The 21,799-nt window shown below is 29.8% G+C and overlaps 6 protein-coding genes across 11 annotated transcripts in view; 4 read left to right on the top strand and 2 right to left on the bottom strand.

Annotated features, from left to right (window-relative positions):
- LOC130441097 (probable ATP-dependent RNA helicase DHX35) overlaps positions 1 to 3,638 on the top strand; it is a 33,079-nt gene extending 29,441 nt beyond the window's left edge. For 3 of the 5 annotated variants that reach the window (XM_056774621.1, XM_056774619.1, XM_056774620.1), the window contains exons 8-11: positions 1,363 to 1,649; positions 2,707 to 3,015; positions 3,162 to 3,315; positions 3,472 to 3,635. In XM_056774621.1, coding sequence (XP_056630599.1) covers positions 1,363 to 1,649; positions 2,707 to 3,015; positions 3,162 to 3,315; positions 3,472 to 3,595 — 874 coding nt within the window. In that variant the 3' untranslated portion in view covers positions 3,596 to 3,635. Of the gene's footprint in view, positions 1 to 420; positions 1,324 to 1,362; positions 1,650 to 2,706; positions 3,016 to 3,161; positions 3,316 to 3,471 lie in introns of those variants that run through there. The other 2 variants (XM_056774622.1, XM_056774623.1) reach the window with 2 other exon arrangements.
- Positions 3,607 to 4,779, bottom strand: LOC130441101 (tRNA (guanine-N(7)-)-methyltransferase non-catalytic subunit wuho). Its single transcript, XM_056774627.1, has one exon. It carries the CDS (start codon positions 4,739 to 4,741, stop codon positions 3,635 to 3,637), a length of 1,107 nt encoding a protein of 368 aa, XP_056630605.1. The 5' UTR covers positions 4,742 to 4,779; the 3' UTR covers positions 3,607 to 3,634.
- Positions 4,780 to 4,833: 54 nt separating this feature from the next.
- On the top strand, positions 4,834 to 11,421 carry LOC130441099 (WD repeat-containing protein CG11141). The gene is made up of 8 exons (XM_056774624.1): positions 4,834 to 5,161; positions 6,139 to 6,420; positions 6,834 to 6,994; positions 7,230 to 7,365; positions 7,920 to 8,125; positions 8,732 to 8,826; positions 9,608 to 10,408; positions 10,803 to 11,421. The coding sequence occupies exons 1-8, from the start codon at positions 4,937 to 4,939 to the stop codon at positions 10,907 to 10,909; spliced, it is 2,013 nt and encodes a 670-aa protein (XP_056630602.1). The 5' UTR covers positions 4,834 to 4,936; the 3' UTR covers positions 10,910 to 11,421.
- A 1,464-nt stretch (positions 11,422 to 12,885) lies between these two features.
- LOC130441096 (ragulator complex protein LAMTOR3-A) lies at positions 12,886 to 14,064 on the top strand. The gene has a single exon (XM_056774618.1). It carries the CDS (start codon positions 12,987 to 12,989, stop codon positions 13,359 to 13,361), a length of 375 nt encoding a protein of 124 aa, XP_056630596.1. The 5' UTR covers positions 12,886 to 12,986; the 3' UTR covers positions 13,362 to 14,064.
- A 149-nt stretch (positions 14,065 to 14,213) lies between these two features.
- Positions 14,214 to 18,350, bottom strand: LOC130441095 (vacuolar protein sorting-associated protein 26C). Of its 2 annotated transcripts, XM_056774617.1 has the most exons (6): positions 18,199 to 18,350; positions 18,002 to 18,145; positions 17,588 to 17,915; positions 17,367 to 17,537; positions 16,287 to 16,412; positions 14,214 to 15,341 (listed from the first exon to the last, which is right to left on the bottom strand). In XM_056774617.1, exons 1-6 carry the CDS (start codon positions 18,253 to 18,255, stop codon positions 15,259 to 15,261), a joined length of 909 nt encoding a protein of 302 aa, XP_056630595.1. In that variant the 5' UTR covers positions 18,256 to 18,350; the 3' UTR covers positions 14,214 to 15,258. The 2 variants fall into 2 exon arrangements, with proteins under 2 accessions (XP_056630595.1, XP_056630594.1); XM_056774616.1 differs by having other exon boundaries at positions 14,214 to 16,412; positions 18,199 to 18,343.
- Positions 18,351 to 18,358: 8 nt separating this feature from the next.
- LOC130441094 (E3 ubiquitin-protein ligase ariadne-1-like) lies at positions 18,359 to 21,524 on the top strand. Its single transcript, XM_056774614.1, has 4 exons — positions 18,359 to 19,037; positions 19,244 to 19,627; positions 20,524 to 20,837; positions 20,940 to 21,524. Exons 1-4 carry the CDS (start codon positions 18,729 to 18,731, stop codon positions 21,436 to 21,438), a joined length of 1,506 nt encoding a protein of 501 aa, XP_056630592.1. The 5' UTR covers positions 18,359 to 18,728; the 3' UTR covers positions 21,439 to 21,524.
- Positions 21,525 to 21,799: the final 275 nt, after the last annotated feature.

Genomic DNA, 21,799 nt, shown 5'->3' with positions numbered 1-21,799 from the left:
ATTAATTTACAACATTCTGGAGAAAATCGAAGTAGCTATCACATTTTCCAAATTACATACAGTTCATAATTCAATAATTGAACCTATAGAACTTTTAAATGGAATTAAGATTGTGAATGAACAATTGAAATTTAATAAGCTTCCATTTGAACCGAGAGTAGAGAATATTCTCTTATATGAAAAGGTCAGAGAAATAAAATGTTATACTAAGGGATACAAAGTAGTATTTATCTTAGAAATTCCTATAGTAGAAAGCGAAATGTACCATTATTTCCACATAATATAGTCATTGCCTGTACCCACTCAGAATTCCTTCAAAGTAATTTTACCTCAAGCAAAATTCTTCATCCTAAATGACCTTTTCTATATGTTTTTTGACGAGAATTGTCAAGAAGTCTAATCCGAACAGCTCATTTGCAGCCAGAATGGACCCGTCATCATTCAAGAAGAAACCCCATGTGAAATTCAAATGCTCCGCTACTACTTCAAGAATGTCTCATCATGTCAACAGTTAGCTATCCGAATGCCAAAATTACGAATCCAAAAATTAGAGAAGAATCATTGGATTCTAACATCTCCTGAAATAAGTGTAGATAATCAAAAGTGCGGATCTAACAAAGACAATTTTCCAATTCAGGGAACTTTTATTTTAGAACTTGACTCGGAGTGTGAGGTGAACATAAACGGTATTATAATTAATCATTGTGAAAATTATCAAACCGAACACAAATTAATAAACTTTCCAAATTTAACGTTTCCTAGTGAAATATCAAAATTTCAAATGGAACCAATTCAACTACATTCTATCAATTTAGACGAATTTAAACATATTCAAAGTGCTTTAGACATTCAAAAACAGAAAATCTCAAATATTTCATCTCCAATAATATCGGCAAATTTTTATATTTGGACTGTTTTTAGTTATTTCATTATAATAATTATCACTTTGTATTGGACTGTAAAATTCATCCAAGTAAGAAAAACCAGAAGAAGAAGTTAAGGCCGAGAAATCCAGAATGGTCCCCAAAATTTGGAACTTTGAAATTCAACATATTCCTTGAATTTCTGTCTAACGGCGGAGAAGTTATGGGAACGCTTCTAGTAACCGGACACCGCTAGACTGCTGAATTGCAATCGCACGGATACTTTTCATATTTTAATGTCATAATGAGATATTTTTTAGCTTTCAAGTTGTAATGTCTCACTTTTAGTTTGTACAAACACAAATTATTTTTTAAAAAATATTTTTAATAAACTACAAATTTAATTAGCATTTTTAATATGAACAATTGTTACATAAGTCACCACTGGGATTATTAATATGAACCAAAAGGTCTCGAATATCTTATTCTATTATTGTAGACTATATACTGAAGACTATGCGGTAAAGTTGGCTGATAACACCCCACCTGAAATGGTACGAAGTAATTTAACGTACCCAGTGCTTCAAATAAAAGCTTTGGGAATAGCCAATATACTCAAATTTAATTTTCCCAGTCCGCCTCCTCTAGAAAATTTGAAAGGCGCTTTGGAAATTTTGTATGCGCTCGATTCTATTGATATTGACGGGGAACTGACGAAACCTTTAGGCTACAACATGGCTGAATTTGCTTTGGATCCTTTATATTCGAAGGTTTTATTAAGTTCAGGTGAGAAAATTTGAGAAATTACCTTCAACACGTTTACATACCTACTAAATTTTTTACGCTAATAAAATTGCGAAAATTTCAAAATTTAAAAAAAAACTTATCAATCAAATTGTAACCAATACATTCTAGTTGGTTCATTCAAACTTTTAGGGCCAATTCTACAACCTAGAGTAAAGCTGGAGATTAAACTAAAGTTTAAACCATGGTTTGAACTCTAGTTTAAACAAAGAATAAACAAAATTGCTTTATTTTACAAGTCACAGTTAAACATACATTTTACTCCCAGTTGTCACAAATATAACCAAAGTTTTTCCGGTATTTGTTTTAAAGTTGAATTGTTTAAGAAAATTGTATAAACATAAATGAACGAAAAGCAATTTGAAATTTCTCTGAGCTTTCCATCAGGACGACACATATCCGAACACGAATTGCACGTCAAATTTGTCGACCACCCACCAGATCTGGTACCTAGCGACTTTTTCCTGTTTATAACCTCAAATTTCTTGCCGGAGAGAAAAAAGATGACAATTATTATTTGGAAAAGTTAAAAAGCTTAGAGCATTGCTAGACTAGATGTATAAACTTAAAGAGACTATGATAAAAATGAAAATGATTATGGGAAATGGTATTTAGCAAAATATTTCCGTCATAGAGATATACCACCAAATTTACGAATTACCTTAGTATTCTCTATAATTTCACCTCAATGCTCCCATTATTTTGACGTGGATGATTTTTTAAACATGCATATGTTTTACGTCAATATTCGAACATGTCTGTTGCTACGTGTATTTCCAATACTGTGTGAGCCAGCAAAGTCTTGATTTTTTTCCACACAATATTTTCCATAAATCAAATTCAACCTAATTAAAAGTGTTTAGCCCTTATATGTATCTTAGTGGTATATACCCTATACCAAAATTCTCAGGAGAGTTCTGTAATTGACTAAATTTTTCTGTCTACAGATAATATCCATTATAAATATTTGTTAATTCAAGTTTTATAATTCCTGGGTATGAATTTTCTAAAATCCTAATCAACTAAAATCTACTTTTAGGCGAATTCGGTTGTTCCGAAGAAATCCTTACAATAATAGCAATGCTTCAAGTTGAAACAGTGTTTACAAAACCTACCACTGGAAATTCTGTAATAAAAGCGAGAATACAAAAAAGACTTTTCGAAGTAGAAGAAGGCGATCTTATAACATATTTAAATGTATATAACGGTTTTATCCAAAGTGAGATGTCACAAGGGTTCTGTCACAAGAATTTTCTAAGTTACAAAAGTTTGAAAAGAGTTGTCGAAATAAGAAATAGATTGGAGAAAATGATAAGAAGTTATGGCATTCCTATTGAATCGTGTCTAAGTAAGTATTAGCCATAACTCTCACAACAAAAAGTACTTCTAAATGAATCACCTGTTACAATATATTTACATATTTGAATATAACTATACATATAATTGATTAATCCCAACCAAATTTCATGAATCTAATATACAATCTATTTTAAGGATCTACAGAAACAATAAGAAAATGTTTGGTTAAAGGTTTGTTTCCTAATGCTGCATATCTTCATTACAGTGGCGTTTATAAAACTATAAGAGGAGATATTGAATTATTCGTCCACCCAGATAGCGTTCTATACACAATTTCACAACCACAATGGTATGTTCAAAAATGTACTGTTTTGTGTACACTTTTACCTAAAATTGATTAATAATAAAAGATCACTGACTCTGCTTTACACTAACATTCACGCCATTCATGCTGTTATATCATAAAATAGGTTTTATTTATTATTTTTCTATTGTATTGTTACAGGGTTCTCTTCTGTCAAGTTGTGCACACAACCAAGCTATTTATGAGAGATATAACTGTAATTGAAAGTGATTGGCTATTAGAATTGGCACCGCACTTTTATTATAAAACAACTTTTTATGAATAAAATGTTCCATACACATATAAAAAATATATTTTGAAAGTGTTACAATCTTTGTTTTTTTCTTTCCATATAATCCTGTACATTATCATATTTTCTTTTGTAGAGTACTGACACATCGTTAATATTAGAAAATTTTATTATATCCTTATACTTATCATACAAAGTAATAAGCCATGGTTCAGTGTTTTCCTCAAAAACATTATTTACAAGTGTGTACTCGCTAAACTTATTACTTAAGACAAAAAGTTTGTTACATAAACAAAAACTAAATGGAATATCCACTTTCAAAGTCGATACCAAACTTGAATTAAAATTGGAAATATCTACAGTGTATAGCTGAATAAATTCATATCTATAAATTGAAACTGCTAAATAAACAATTTTATCAAAATATATTTGCATATCTATTATAGGTAATGCCAGTATTTCAACTTTTTCTTTAATCATTTCTTCAGAAAAGTTTTGCAGTAAATTTTCGTTTTGAATAAAAGAATTAGTGTCAATTAAACTTAACTGTTTGCCTCTAACAAAATCCCAAAATCTGATAGTACCATCTCCTGAAGAAGATATTAATATATCTTTCAATATTTTCAACCTATTCACAAACTCTGTATGGCCTAAGCAATAACTAGCGATATTATAACAGTTTGGAAAGTGTGATACTCTGATCTTCTCATCTCTATCACTAGTTATTAAATACTTTCCACAGTCACTTATAGCTATATCTAAAATTACACTTAAATGTCCAAGAAGTAGGATAGGTTCCAGTTTTTCATCGTGAAGTTTGTATAAATATACATCACCCGTTTTATCTGCTACTAAAATATCGTCGGAAGGCGTGAAGCGTGCTATACTAGGTGCACGATTCACTATAAATGTCTTCACTATGTTAAACTTCTTGTCATATACTAAAATTTGTTTATTTTCTGTTGAAATTAAAATGTAATCCTCTGTTTTTGAAAATTCTAATGATATTATATTTCTTTCTTCCCGTTCTAGAACCTTGATTTGGTCATCTCTCAAATTTTTAGGTATAATTGGTTTTGGAATTTTCAAATGTAGATCCGTTAAAATATCATGTCTATATTGAATAACGTTATCAGCGTAAGTAATATACATTTCAGGTCCTTTTTTCTTCAATAAAACCATAGTTAAAACAATTCATAAGCAAAAATAACCACGAAATGTTTTCATAATAAAGGTTGTTTTCTTCTTCTCATTTTTTTTTGTATAAATCAAGCAGACATAAATAAAAAAGAAGAATATGCCCTACACAAGTTTAAAGTACTGTCAGAATTTAATATTTTTGATTAAAGTCCCATAAAAATTTATCTTTATGATACAATGGCTTTATCTCAAAATAGTATACGCCCTACATTAAGAGAATGGGCTCCGTTGACCGAACTGTTAGCAAAATTACCGACAAAACATCAGAATGGTTTACTTTATCAAGAAGTAAAAATCGCCTGTATTGATGTTTTACCCGAATTCATAGCTGTTGGGACAAATGTTGGAATTGTTTATTGGTTTGATCGAAGCACAAAGGATATACAGAGATTGAGATGTGAAGTAAGTTTTTCATAATGGATTGATTTTATTTTTATGTTTACTTACTTATGTTTTTGAATCTAAACAAATTAGTAATGCGAAAATTGGATCGTCTTGTTTATATTGTCTAACAACCAATTCTTCAAATTAATTTAGCTTATTTTTGAAATTGAATTTCACTAGATCCTGTTTTATGTTTAAATTGAAAATTTAATAATTGAAACAATTTGTAAAATTTAAATAAATCTCCATAACAAAATATTTGTCATTCTCAATCTTCTCTATATACATAAATATTTTGTCTAATTACATATTGGGAAATATTTAATTACCATAATAATTGAGAATTTATAAATTTCTTAATTGGCATTATATGTATGTATATTAGGGTATCAAGTACACCTTGACTCAAGGGATCTATTGAGTCCCTCTTTATTTCTGCAATACTGGGGAATCTAGTGTTTACAGCTGATCTATTAATCCCACTCTTCTTAGAATGTGGGATAACTCTAGCTGTCAGAGATCTTTCTCTTCTGTTTTATACACTTCAAGGTATAGTGCTCTGGAGTGTCTCACACTTTGAGAGATTATGGATATAGATTTTGTTTTCTGTCCAACAGAATCTGCACAATGCATTATCTGCTGAGTCTAGCATCTTCAGTGTGAGTCTCAAATATTTTCCATCTGTTTGCCACTCAATGGTTTGCCTGTCTAGCTTAATGGGCTTGAGATTGGGTTTTTTCTTCCTAGTGAAGGTAATTATGTAGGTCTTATTTGGGTTGACATTTAGTCCTACCAATTAACACCACCTTTTTGTGTGGTTGAGTCCTTTTTGATCTATGTTACAGAGTGTATTCTCAAAGAGTCCACATAAAATTTTGTCTATTAGTAAGTTCTACATAAGCATGGATCTAACTCCCCCTTGTGGACATCCCATGGGGCAGAAGCATTAATTAATATAACATAAAAATATGTTATTTATATAGTTATTTTTTTAGAACAATATTTCAGTAACTGTCCTAAAAATCATATCTACCGTTGACTACATGGTAGCCTGTGGAAATGCAGTCGGTAATATAAGTATTTTTCAAATACCTAAAACATGTCCAGATAATCTACCAGAAAGTTTAAAGCCAAAAAATAAGCAGGTAGAAAGATACACTGTAACATCATTGCATAAGTCTCCTATAAGTGCAATTGAATGGTCTAAGAATGGAATGAAATTATTTTCTGGTGATAAAAATGGTTGCGTGGTATTAACAGAGATAGACTTTTATATGGTAAGAAATTCAAATTATACAATTAATTACATATTAATTAGATAAGTTTTTTTAAGATAATCAAAATTAAGTGAATGATAAGAACTGTAGTTTACCATGATAGTAATTTTATTTAGATGAATAAAAACATTCTGTTCAGCTTAAAATAATTATAAACATTAATCACTACTCATTACTAATACTATGCTCCTTTACATTTATCAATTATATTAACTAAGCCATTTCCAAAATAACTTGCTTGATAACTTGGTTAGCAAAATGCTGATTAGACTATATTAGTATAATGGTAATCATCATCAACAGTTCTAGAAATTCCAACTTAGCCATCTGTTCATAATTAATGGGCATTGTATATACTTTCTTGTTTCCAATAACACATATATTTTCTTCTTTTTGCATAATTTTGATTACAGCACATTTGTAAATCATATGATATTTTGAACGAAGCCTATGAAGTGGTTCAATTAAGTTACAATAAGCAACGACTTTTAGTATCAACTACTTACAGAAGTATTATTTGTCAAAAAGTAGAAAAGTGGAAAGTATCACAAGTAGGAACAAAAGATAGAAAAGTGTAAGTTACAAATCAAGTAATTTGTGAATGTTTTTATTTGATTACAAAAATTTTTGTTGTGCTAATATGAAAATCTGAATTTTTTCATAATATTTATAATCAAAAATATCAATGTATCATACATTGTAGATTGATAACAACAAAAGAATATCATCTGATCCATTCTTCATTATCACACTTATATACTTACTTTATCCAACAAATATTTGTACTATGCTGGTAATCTATTTTATAGACTTGGTAGTTTTGGAGGTATAATATATCAATACAGTGAAAAACCTTCAGATATTTGTTTGTATTGTACAAGACCAGGATTACGACTTTGGTTAGCAGATATTGAAGGAAATGTAGAGAAAACACTTCTATTCAAGGTAAATTATAGTAAGATATCATTGTTGAGAGAAACTCTCCTGGCAAACACAAATTACAGATACTAGATATCTTTATATTTAATTCCTCAAAGAGCCATTGGAAGATGGTACTGCTAAGTTAATTCTTTAAAAATACTGTCTATAAACTTTCTACATTCTTTAAGGAAATTATTCATGATATTCCTTTTTATTTATTGCCATTACAAATTCCCATATTCAAAAGGCGTCAGCTGCAGGCACGGTTTCAATTTCTCAGTTTGGGGGGTCACGGAAAAAAAGAAACAAAGAAAAAAAAAGTGAAACTGTGGTATAGGTAAATTTTCCTTACTGAAAAACAGCAAATCCATATAAAGAAATAAAGACACTATTTACATGAATCATTTATTAAATAAACTTTTTCAATATAATAATACAAAGTCCTTTAAAACAACTTTTAGATGAAGGTAGATTAGGTTAGACAGACATAATATCACATCTAGTACCTGTAGTTGGTATTTGGTAGGAGAGTTCCTGTATAAACAAGCAAAAATATATTTACCGTTAGTTATTTTCAGGAAATTTTAACTAAGGAACGTCCAGAAGTGCCATTAATAAACCCAATTTCAATACATTTGAAAAGGTTAAAACCACAAAAGGAACCTGCATTTGGAATTTTGTTACCATTCAATGAAACATTATTAGTCACATATAACAATGATGTTCTATACATTTTGGATCCCAAAGAAATGGCCGTTATTTCTACAGTTAGTCATTTGAGAGGGTGAATATTTTTGCACACTTCAGTTACTAAACAAATGTTGAAAAATTACAAATCCTACTTCTTTTTAGCTTCTGACTAAAAAAAGTCATTTGCCCTATATTTCCTTTGTTATTGAATATTTCTGATTTATTCTAATAAAAGTAAAATCCCTTGAAATAACTCATTTATAAATTTTTTCAAGGTAATTAAACCAGCTCCAATATAGATGGAACTGAATATTAAAAATTGACTTTAACTCAAAAAAATCGATAGATTATTGTTTCATGGTTATTAGTTTTGTTATTGGAATATATTTTCCATAATATTCCAGTATCAGCTCCTGTGACAGTTTTTGAACCATCTTTATACACCATCTAATGGTCTTAATTTTGAATGTTTAGGTAGCGTAAATTTTCTCCGTCATATTTTACAGTAAAATTCTTCTTAAGTAACATGTCATTTTGTTGAGGCTGATATAACAATGTATGTAGGACCTTGATTAGATTTATGTTTATCTAGATTTAATCGATTTGTTTTGATTAAAAGCAACTTGTTACTTTTTTTATTAAAAACCTGTGCAAACCAATGTATTTTATGTGTTTAAGTATTTATTGAAATTATTTTCAGAATCTTGAATGTCGCTACACATAAAGATGAAATTTTCATATTGGAAGAAGATCGTAGTATAGTGAGGATATCAATTAAACCAGAAATAAAATGTGGTATGTTTTGTATATGAGATTTTTCATAATTATTATAGACATGTTATTGACAGAGTATCAATCTGAATTATCTTTCCACTCCTGATGCGAACTATTAGGATCTGTTAATCATGCAGTTACATGATACAAACTGTCCCTTATTCTACCCTCCATTAACTGACCGCTCCTAATTGAAACCAATGTCATAGTTAAGTGATTCCAAGTGTCTTGAGTTCCATTACCTTATCAAACACTGTCCTCACATCAATTTTAACTGTTACATAAATAATATTCAATCTTGTTATACTAACTATTATTTGTATTTTACTGTTTCATCAGTTTTATTCGATTAGTTGTACAAATAGTCTATTCTGATTTGATTAATTTCATGCTAGGTTCAAGTTTTTATTCCCAAAATTGATGCTCATTCACTTTCTCCTGTTGTAACACTTTAAATAATTGGAAAACTCATGCTTTATTTCTTAATTTTAATTCTAAACGTGCTCTCTACATGGTTTTATAAATATTTATTTATTTTTATTGAAGATTAAATTAATATCATTATTTAATAGATTTACTTGATAGAGTCTTTTCTACCTTTTCCAAATCTATTTTTTTGAAATAGTAACAAATTTTATTTGCTAGTAGTATAAAACCCAGAATTTTAAAAGTTGAAGTTGAAAACTAAATTTGTAATTAAGATACAAAATTAAAAAAAAAAACTTGTTTGGATTAAATGTAAATAAATACAGATACTTAAAAATTGTTTGCAGTAAATTAAATCTTATTTATTTTTCAACAGGAAATACATTTGCATCTACAAAAGAGACATTTCTGCCACTGAGTTCTCTAAAAGATTTAACATCAAAATTACAATCAAAAAATATAATCACAGCAATGCCAGCGCTAGTAGAGGGTTCCTTTGGACAAGATCTAAATATTCACACTGATGACACATTAATAATGAATGCAGAGGAAGCCAAAGAATCTCCAACAGCAAGTGGAAGTTCCAATTCCCATATTCATCGAAGATTTGAAGAAATTGGTAAACAAGAATTTGAAGATAATATTTTATATAAAAAGAGTAAGCGTAAGAAAAAACGTTCGCCCATGGATACCAGTACCTTGAGTATAAGTTCTAATAGTTCAGAAGAAAAGGAATCTAACTTGACTAGACCAACAATCATGAATTTAAGTACTGTAGGTGTTTTGCCTGATTTAAGAAGTCCGGAATCTATAAAATATGATATCGAATATAAAGAAAAAATATTAGCAGATGTATTGAATTTAGATAAAATCAGAATACTGGATATAGAAGATAGTTCTGGTGAAAATAATGTTCCAGATAACAAATTTCTTGATGATAAAACTTGCAAGCAACATTTAATTGATCAAGAATATTCTTTTAAGCAAAGCTCTAGTAAAATAGTACCTAAATCAACATCATATTCAAAAGAAAAAGATAGTTGTACCATATCTTCAACTAAATTTGAATCTCAAAGCAGTTCCGAATCAACTGTAACGAATTTACACAAAACTCCAGAACCTACTAAAAAGGTACCACATGATACAACTTTAATATCCAATGTTTTAGATCCACCAGGTAGGTCAGAATAGGGAAAAATGTTATATGAAGTATGACATAACATTACACTAGTCATTATTAAAAATTAAAAAATCTGAATATTTTTGAAAACCGATCTGCAATGAGATTTCAAATACATTAGTTCTTAATTTGCAAAAAATTGACGTTTGTAAACTATTGCTCTCTGCACTATATCATTCTTTGTATCCGATCGAACTAATTCTATACACTCATGAACTAGCACTGGTCCAGTACCATTGCAACTACCAAGAACAAAACTTATATCCCTGAAGCAATGTTTTCGAATAAAACTACTTAAGCTGTGAATAATTAAAATTCCACTTTTATTAATGACAATTGTAATGGTACCTGGATAATAAATCCTAAGGTTGAATTGTATCACTTCTTTCAGCTTGCATGAACATCCCAAATACATGGGGAGTAAGCAACATCCGTTTAAGAGATCGAACGATCAATGTGATATCTGATGATTCTCTAAGTGACTGGGAAATTGTTTAAAAAATACTCACTATTATTTTTTAATAAATATAAGCCTAAATGATCTAATGAAATTATAGTCAAACATAAACAAGGTGGTCTAGATTTATGTACGTTAATTTCTAGAGCTGGTGGTAGATACAACACTTTAAGGGATGAATTGGGAACCTAATTTTTCCAAATATCCGTTATCATACAGGATGGGTAGTGGTATGAAATTCGTACTTAAACTGGTTGGTAGATATTTAGTCACTCCTTAAAATAGTTGTACCTTCCTTATTATTTAGCTCTAGAAATTAATGTAGCTGGAGCATATATTATTTTTTATTTTCACATGGTGATATTTTCGTTGCTACAATATTAATATATTTTTTTTTATATTCAATGAATAAAATTATGACAAGAAAATTTGTTGTTATCATTTTTCTACGAAACTATGGGCGTTGAATGTATCAGCCTAATTAAGAACAACCTACTAATACTAACCGGAGACTTGTTGCCTCAATGGACATCGAAAGACGCTAGAACTAGCATATAATGCAGATTCTGTTGCATACAGGGTGAAACCTCTATCTACATTCTCTCTAGTGTGAGGCACTAAGGAACCCAAAGCACTACACCTCTGAGCGTATAAAATAGAGGAAAAAGATCTTGGGTAGATACATCCATCCCACATTATTAACTTTCTAACAATACATACATGACACTATAGGAAGTTGACTTCCTGGCTAGTTTAGCAGATTTAAAGTCCAATTACACCTACAGAGTGCTCAACAGAGACCCAGTCACTATGTATCGGGCGAGTAATTTTGAGCAAGTTAATTAATAGAACCACGTTTTATTTTCTCGGTACAGTAGGCTCCACTAGATCGGCCACCGCTCGTCTTTCTACTCCGCCCGTGTAATCACATTTGCGGCAGGCGAGTGCCCGTCTTTTATTTTCTTACCATTATCAGTTAATTGTCCAACGAGTCAATTATTTTCGTTTTGAAAATGTGAAAGTGGAACTACAATTGAATTTATACAAGAGTACAGAATTTACGAGTTTTTTTGAAATTTCAAATCGGCTGCTTATAGAGACAAACACCTGTGGGATGCAGTATTGACTTTCGGTGTGGCGGAAGTGGGGGTAACATTTCTAATGCAATTCGCGGGCGAAGTGGAGCCACGGTACACATGCTTTGCATATGAGAAACAATGGTCGTATTCAGCGGACGAAAACGTTCTAGCGAAATAGTTCGGTGATACATACTCTACAAACTCAACACGTTCTGGAGCGGACGGCGTGTTTCAGAGCGCGTTCAATTTGTACTAGGTAGCGGAAGTGAAATTTGTTAAATCGACCGTGTTCTGTGATCAAAAGTCAAGTTGTAATCACTTGTCTATGGTTGTAACCTTTCCTAGAAGAAAAATGATTGAATTCGTTAATGAAGATAGGAAAAATAATTTCGAATTGCATGAATTATTCTGTATAATTTCGTTTTGATTTATTACAATGACAATATTTATATACATATAAAAGTACTTCCATATTAACCATTTAATGTAACACTTGTTAAGTTCAATAAAAGCAACCAAAAGAGTCTCTGTTTCGAAAATATACCTATCATAAACTAACAAGACACAAAAAACAAAAGTCTTGACAGCGACTGCTAACATTTTCCCGATCGTTACCATTACTGATAGACCAGTTAGCATCTCTAATGCAATTAAAGGTTAAAAAGCTCCAAGATTTTGCACTTCGGTACACATATGAACTAAATCGAATTGTCATATTTCGCATTACCCTTTATCTGATTTATCGTTTTTGTGATATAACATTTAGTAAACGGCTTAGGTGTTGCTAAAATGACTGAAGATATGCACTTCATATTTGATGATGTTAAAGAAATTGTAAACATTTTAAATTTAGCTTGTGACTGTATGCCCTGTATAGCAAAAGGATACGATGAAATAAGGTGGTTGTAATCAGTACGAGACAAATAAACTTGGAACAATAGAGTATTCTAATGGTTGACAGTGTTATAAAAAGATTGTGTATTTGTCATATTATAAAAATAAAAATCTACTACTTCGTCAAAAAAGATTATTGTTAAAAATGGCTGATGAAGCAAGAAAATTTCTCCAAGATATGCTGAATAGAGTAAATGGGCTACATTGTATACTTATTTCTGACAGAGATGGCGTACCAATGTTGAAAGTTTCCAATGATAAAATTCCAGAACAAATAACAAAACCGAATTTTGTTTCCACTTTTGGTTTGGCGATAGACCAAGGAAGTAAATTAGGTTTAGGAAAGACTGAAACTTTAATCTGCACTTATTCCCAATACCAGGTTGTACAGATGAACAAATTACCTTTAATAGTCTCTTTTATAGCCAGTGATAGTTGTAATACAGGTCATATCTTGGCATTAGAAAAACAAATAGATATAATTGTTGCCGATTTAGCTTTAGCTGTTACAGAATCATAGTCATTACATTTTAAATCGCACAATTATTAGATTTTGTAATATGTTTCCTATTTGAATAACAACTTTTATATTTAATGTCAAAATGTATAATTTATAATACCACTATAAGTGGAAAAAGTGTACTGTTTATATAAATTTTTCTTCATATATTTATAGGTTCATGTGATAATTATTTTTAGTCAGCGGCTAGTTATGATTATGTGGTTGTATAGTTAGAGACACATCACAATAAATGCAAACTTACACTCAGTTGCAGTATATGCCAAAATTTACTATACATTTCAGCTAGTAATATCAAATAATACTAAATATGGGCTAAATCACATTTAGAAAAACACATTTTTCTATATATTCATAATTATAATGAAAATTTATTTTTGTAAGTGATGAGGTACCTGAGTACCTTTGGAATATTGAAATTTAAAGAAAAGTATGTTTTGTGCTTTGTAAGTATCTGTGAAGAACTGTAGACTATTTAATTTTTTACCCAGTCAACTAAATCCAATATTTTGTGAAAACCAAAATTTTTCACTCTCAACTCTTTTCACAAGGTAGCCGGGTACCTATTTGCATTTTGTATAACAATGGAAAAAAGTATTTATAATTTCCTACAAAAATTTGTTAAAACAGTTTATTTCTATAAAAATTACAAGTTCTTTGCTTATACAGAATTATCACTGCTATCGAATCAGGTTTACATGTTGTACCAGTTTTCCAAACCAAACTGGATTGTTTAGATTGCATATAAACTTTATGAAAGTACCTGGACACCTCATCACTCTCATTAAGGTGTTTTATTTGTCACTCTCATAAGGGTTTAAAAGAGGGTTTGCAATAAAACTGCCATTGATGTAAGATTGTACTCAAATATCAAAATTTATTGAAATATAACTAGAAGTTTTCTAAATAAATGTTTTCTGCAATATTTTTCTAGCTAAGTATATATTATTGTATGTTAGTAGTTATTTTATATATAAATTAGATTAAAATTGCAACGTTACTGAGTCACTAGTACATTATTTATTCAAATGACTTGAGGTTCTAAAAGTAGTTATATTTTATTATAGTGATACTAGATTTCATATCACTGTAGTTGTAATCATTTGTGTTGTTGATATTTTTATGTGAGTTCTTGTAATTTTTTTACATATTGTCGCTGATAGATTTGAAGATCTATCAGCGTTTTCTAGATGTGCATCTTTTGATTCTCTATCAAATGACATTTAAAAATCAAAAAGGCATTTTTTGGACTTAAGCCATGATATTTGGTGTTCGCGGAAAAAAAGTGAGGAATGTGTCGATATTTTCACACACCTGAAAGCATGCCCTTTCACGTGAACTTTGTCAAACCGACAAAAAGAATATTTACACCATTTACCTTTTATGTAAACTGACCTAACCTAATTAAGTCAGATATTTTTCATTAAAATTTTCAGAAATATGACGTTTTTGCAAGGGATCAAAATCACAACTGTCACTTTTCTATAGATGTAAAAGGTTAACCACTAAATTAAAATTTTGACTTGTGTCACTTTTCTTTAGTATAGAATAATATTGATGACTTTAAAATAGATAATCTAATGAATCATATACTGTGATCAGAAATTAAACATGTTTTTAAAATAAATTTAAAAAAATACTCTTTATATTCGATATACGTAATATTGCAGTTAACATACCAATAATTATTGTAGTATTTTTTTTTTCATTACATTATTAATTTGTATTCTTCTGTAAATGTTTGAAATTTTTTATATTAGTGTTTGAAGTAGTTGTACATTTCAAACACAATATTGTTATAAAATCTGTGGTTTATTATTAGTACAATTTTCTATATATAAAAATGTATTTCACTTATACAATAATATATTTTGTAATATTTTGATGTCTTTGTTTGTTATTCCCTTACCAGAATTATAGGAAAATTATTTGTTATCAGATGATCATCATGGAAAACTATGACTAAATTAATTTCAAATTCTAAAAAAAAAGGAAAATGATCATGAAAAAAATCGATTATTAGAAGATGGAATGTTTTTTTGTAAAATCAAAATTGAATAATGAAAAACAATAATTCAAAGAAATAAATTAATAATAAACAATCCAGCTAAGCAATGTTCAAATATATTTCACAGGAAAAGTGTCAAATCTACTAATTCTACCACAAAGTTTGAATATTCCGTTAATTCGTAGTTCTTTCAAAATCGTATCAATAAATATTTGGTTTTAAAGAAAAAAATTTTGGAGATAAATTTCGTTAGGTATTTGAGAGGCCACTCGTTTGAACCACATTAGACGATTAATCTTTGGTTGTACTTTCAAGCAATGGTAAACATTTTTCCATCTTCTGCATACATTTTTTTAATCAGTCTCACCTTATTGCATTTTAAAATTAATCAGTGCAAGGACATAGAACAATACTCACACACATTCCCATTACACTCTGGTAAAGTGGAATGTAACCATAACGTTGAAACTGGTAAATCTCATTAAAATTAGTGTTAATACATGCCTTCGTCCATTTCTCATTGTTTTTAATTTGATTACATACATACTCATGTATCATTCGGATGTGTTGTAATTAATGGTTTTTCATCAATTGGTAAAAGCTTGTTAAATTACCTGATATTTTTTTTTCATTTGTACCAATTATTAAGAGCAACCCACTGCAGTCTAAACAGTGAGGATGAAGTAATTTTTTTAATAAAAAAATATATGCTTTTGACTTATCAGTAGTATTTGTTTTACTGAAAGTTGTGAAAGAAAATTATGATCTACGGAGCAGTAAAATTGATATTAGAAGAAGATGAAAAATAATCATCTCGATTTAAATGAGATATTGATAATAAACAAAACATAATGTCACAAACACTAACTCATGGTTTTTAAAATATGTGTGTATAATATTTTTCAAATAAAATATACCTAATTTGAAGTTTGTAGTTATTAGAGTCGGGCATGTGAACAGTCTTGGAAAAACCATATAAATTGGTATAGGAATGTTGTGGGGAACATCTCCATCTCCTATTTGTATATTTTGAATCTCGGTAGCTAAAAATATTTTATAATAATTCTATTATATCAAAACAGGTAATATAGTGTGAAAATAATTAAATAGATATTACGTGTGGAAAGGTATCAAGAATACAATTCAATAATGTTTTATCTTTTGGGGGGTCGTACCTGCTTAATACGTCGAATATGTGCATTAAATTTAATTACAATATATAGTTCACATTACTTGTAGTATTTTAATGTATATCATAATGTGCATATTACATACTATAAATACAAAATTTCCATGCATATTAGTTTTTGAATTGCTTTAATCGCCCTTGTCCTAGCCAATGGAGGTTTTCCAAAATTGGAAACTCCTTTAGGCATCAAAATCCTAGGATACTTTTTTGGATGTTCATAAGAGCTTGGCAGGTGTAGAGGATGTGTATAGTAGTCTCCTCCTATATTCTACAGAAATGTTAATCCAGCTTAGCGGCCCATCCTGTACTGTATCTATATTAGTGATTAGACCTAGTCTTTGCCTCCCGACTACTTATCTGTAGTGTTTTTGCTACCCAGAACCAAGTCCTAAGATTATTAAATTATATATTTATAAAAATGCAATTGAAATGTTTAATGATCACTGATTTCACTAAACTTGGATGGATTTTAATTCAAAAGTAATTAGATTTCTTCTTACAATTGCAATATACAAGCGAAAGATCTTCCATGAATCAATCAGTTGAGCCTCATCTATACATGTGTGGTTCAAAATATATTACAAGATATATCTCTTCCAAAAATTGTCATATTCTAACCAATTTACACAAAACTTAGACAAATATTTAAAGCTTCTTCGTAATTAATTCTATCTATGAATGATAATCTGTTCCATATTTTTCAACATAAACAGCAGCAACACAAGTTTTGGTCTTATAATATGTAAGTTTGTTTGATACAAAGTAAATATTTATATATAGCTCAATAAAAATTATAGAAAAGTTTCACCTTCTTTTGCATATCCTTCTGCACACCCACAAGTTTCTACTCTTACTAATTGTAATTCTATTGATTTTACTGGGACAGCACATTTAACTAGAATTATTTTTCCCCTCAAAGGTTTGGCAATATTACAGCAAACAGACTCAACATGTCCTCTTAATAAAAAATTTGGGGCCCCTGGAATTGGAATTATTATAAAACAATACAATTACTTAATAAACTCATACCTGATCTTCCACTAGTTAAAGTTGCAGGACTCAACTCAAAATTCAAAGGAGTCTTTTTATCTTTGAGAGGTAATTGAGGACAAGCATTGTATCCAGGTTTGTACTGTACTAAAAACTGTTGAGTCTTTTGTAAATCTTTTGATAAAAATGATCTTTTAATATCACACTTGATGGTATAACCGATATTTACATAAACACCATGATATGTTTCATATAGAATTCTGTTGGGTTTGGGCTTTAAAGGAATTTCAAAAGGTATTTCTGTAACCCCAGAAGGTAGTTTGCCTGGACCACATACTTCACATGCTATCCCTAGTAATTGAATAGGCTAAAATGAATATATTATTTTTTTTCAATTAAAATAAATAACTAGCAATGAGGAAATTCCAACTTATCAGTAAAGTTAGAGTCTACCTTTACAGAATTATAAAAAGCTTCTAGTATCCCTACGTTTTTAGAACTAATTTGTAAATTTACTGATCCTTCCATAGTTAAAGATATTCCTTCATGTTTGAAGTCCGAATTTGTTGACAAAGATATCACACCCGTTAAGTTTTCCTAAAAATGATTTTAATAAAACCAAAAATATACTGTGTTGAACAAAAATTTACTCCCTCGGTATATATTTTATCGGCCCTTTTCAGATATATTTCTATATTTATTGACATGTTTTATTTATTTTCAAACAAAAATGATAATCTAACCTAAATTTATTTTTTTATTTGATATACGTTTCATAAATCGAAGCGCTCTTCTGATTGTTGGTATGTCACATCACTATTTACTATCATAGTCATAATTAGATATAAAGAAAACGATATGAGTTTAATAAAAATAGTGTATTCATTACAATGATATTTTCTTCATTATAAGGAAAATATATTGTGTATAACTATTGATGGGCTCAATTTTTATTAGATTAAAATTATGAGCACGAAAAAATGCCTAATGTTAAATTTTTGTATTGACAGCTGTAAGAAACATGTGAGAGGGGCAGACACTTTTGGTTACCTACTTTAATCAAACAAAACAAAATCATTTAAACATTTAATAATTATTTGTCTAAATTAGACGGTGTCATAACTCGAATAGTCCCTGTTATAAAAAAACTTACAACTACAAATGTTAGAATAAAATAGAAATGAACGTTGACGATGATAATATCTACGACGATTCAGGAAATGAGACAAGTGGCGATGATGTTGATTTTGTTATTGAGGTAGACAATGCGTCACATACCAAGGAACTGCAAAGCTACGATGAAGAATATCAATATGAAGTACTATCAACTGACGATATAGTGCAACATATGATTGATTGCATCAAGGAAGTTAACGTTGTAGTACAAATACCTGCAACTGTTACTAGAATACTTTTAAATTACTTCCATTGGGACAAAGAAAAACTTATGGAGAAGTTCTTTGATGGCAATCAAGATGAACTTTTTAAGGTATGAGTGAATCAGTGTAAAAACCAACAGATATATCATATTAATAGTAGTCACAAATATAGTTGTTAGAATTTCTGTTCAGTTTAGTGTTAGTTAGGACTCTAATAACAATAAATTATAAGTCATTAAATGCATCCTTCGAATTAAAAGAAGCCACATTTTTCATTTGTATTAATGTAAAATGCACAATTTGATTAATTTTTAAGGAAGCCCATGTTATAAATCCATTCAAGAAAGTAAATGTAGCCAAACGCAAAATAGCAAATAAAGCTCTGGGAACTGAAGAATGTGATATATGTTTTATGGTTTTCTCACCTAACCAAATGACTGGACTTGAATGCGGACATAGATTTTGTTATCAATGTTGGAATGAGTATTTAACAACTAAAATAATGGAAGAAGGTGTTGGTCAAACTATAGCATGTGCAGCTCATAGTTGCCCTATTTTAGTAGACGATCAAACTGCTATGAGGCTGTTAAAAGATCCCAGGGTGAAGCTCAAGTACCAACATCTTATTACAAATAGTTTTGTAGAATGTAATAGGTTGTTAAGATGGTGCCCAAGTCCAGATTGTAGTTATGCTGTTAAGGTAAGTTATATTTATAATTTTACTTTAAATAAACTACAAATAACAAGAATTAAGTGATACAAAAAATTTTGGACTCTTGGAATTGTCATAAAACAATTCATTTAAATTCATACCTGATCTTCTGCATGACTCAACACAAAATTCAAAGGAGTCTTTTTATCTTTGAGAGATGCAAAAAATATTTTTTAAGTTTTATTAGAATTGTGATGAATTATAATAAATGCAACTGAATTCCCACTCCACTTTATACTAGAGTATAGCGGAAGGCTGCTGCATAAACCCTGCATACTATTTCAATAGTTCTCTCACTTTTGTTCCCCATATATATTTTTTATATATATGACAGTGTCTCTCACTCACATTCAATCATATGCTGATGACACACAGGTCCTACACTACTTTGATCCTGTGATCAGTTTAAAGAACATTGCATGATGTGTGTGTATTGTATAGCTTGTCAAATACGTATATTAAAAATGAGAATATTAATCCCTCTTTTTACTTACAAAAGTATCATTTATTTTATACAAGCCAATTCTGATTGTTTTTGATATTATTTATATTGTCTTAAATATTTTCCGAAACATTTGAAAATGGATTGGCTTCTTCCTAGTCAGTTTTTGTATGAAAACTAATTGACTAAAGTAGAATCTTGAATATTTTTGTATTATGATAAGTTTTGTAGCCTTTCTTTTCTCATGTGCTATTTTCAATAAAACTTTTTTTTCTTTTTGTCAATTTCATTCTAATTCTAGTGGTAATGTGTTAATAAGAATTTGTCTTTGTCTCATATTTGCTTTTGTTGATTAATTTTAAAGTTGAAACTTTGTGTTTGGTTGAAATTGATATTTAACTACTTTTTTTTCAATACTGTATACTATGATCAATTGTTGTAGGTAGCTTATGTAGAAGCAAAACCAGTAGCTTGCCGGTGCGGCAATGTATTTTGTTTTGCTTGTGGTGAAAACTGGCACGATCCCGTCAAGTGTGGTTTACTGAAAAAATGGCAAAAGAAATGTGACGACGATTCTGAAACATCAAATTGGATAGCTGCAAACACAAAAGAATGTCCAAAATGTAATGCAACAATAGAAAAAGATGGAGGCTGTAATCATATGGTATGCAAAAATCAAAGCTGCAAAGCAGACTTCTGTTGGGTGTGTCTTGGACCCTGGGAACCACATGGTAGTTCATGGTATAATTGTAACAGGTATGTAACATTGACTATGACCTTATTATATCTATATTCCTTTTGAATATTGACTAAATAAATTTCACTATAATTTGTTCTAAGCTGAAATATCTTTTTAAGGTATGATGAAGATGAAGCTAAAGCTGCTAGAGACGCACAAGAAAAATCCAGAGCAGCCCTCCAGAGGTATTTATTTTACTGCAATCGTTACATGAACCACATGCAATCCCTAAAGTTTGAACACAAACTCTATGCTTCGGTTAAAGATAAAATGGAAGAAATGCAACATCACAACATGAGTTGGATAGAGGTACAATTTCTAAAAAAAGCTGTTGATATACTCTGCCAATGTAGACAAACACTCATGTACACTTATGTATTTGCTTATTATTTAAAGAAAAACAATCAATCTGTGATATTTGAAGATAACCAAAAAGATCTGGAAAGAGCCACTGAGCTTCTTAGCGAATACCTCGAAAGGGACATAACTCAAGAAAATTTAATAGATATAAAGCAAAAAGTTCAAGATAAATATAGATATTGTGATGGCCGAAGAATGGCATTGTTAGATCACGTTCATGAAGGTTACGAGAAGGATTGGTGGGTTTATAGTGAATAAATTTGAAAAAATATCTTTTCATTTCAGGTGTACCTTAATTATAGCAATGGTACTGATTACATGATTTTTCAACTATGTTGTTTCATTTATTGTTTATTAATAAGGTGAGTGCTAGGTAACAGTTGTAATGTTACAGTAATAAAAAAGCAGATGAAATGGTCAAAAAAGTGCATTGTCATTCATCTGGAATACTTTGTTGGGTTGTAAAATCAACATAAATGTGGATGAAGTACAACAGAACGTGAAGGAATTCATTACGCTAAAGATAAGCAACAGTTTATATTACAACAATCACCAGTTCATAACAAATACATAAAGACAGGAGAATGGTAAAAATTACTGTCTGTTAATGGAGCATTAT

The sequence above is a fragment of the Diorhabda sublineata genome, chromosome 3 (assembly GCF_026230105.1).
Source record: "Diorhabda sublineata isolate icDioSubl1.1 chromosome 3, icDioSubl1.1, whole genome shotgun sequence".
NCBI lineage: Eukaryota > Metazoa > Arthropoda > Insecta > Coleoptera > Chrysomelidae > Diorhabda > Diorhabda sublineata.
Note: the sequence above shows the minus strand (reverse complement) of the source record. Positions and strands in the feature narration are given on the sequence as shown.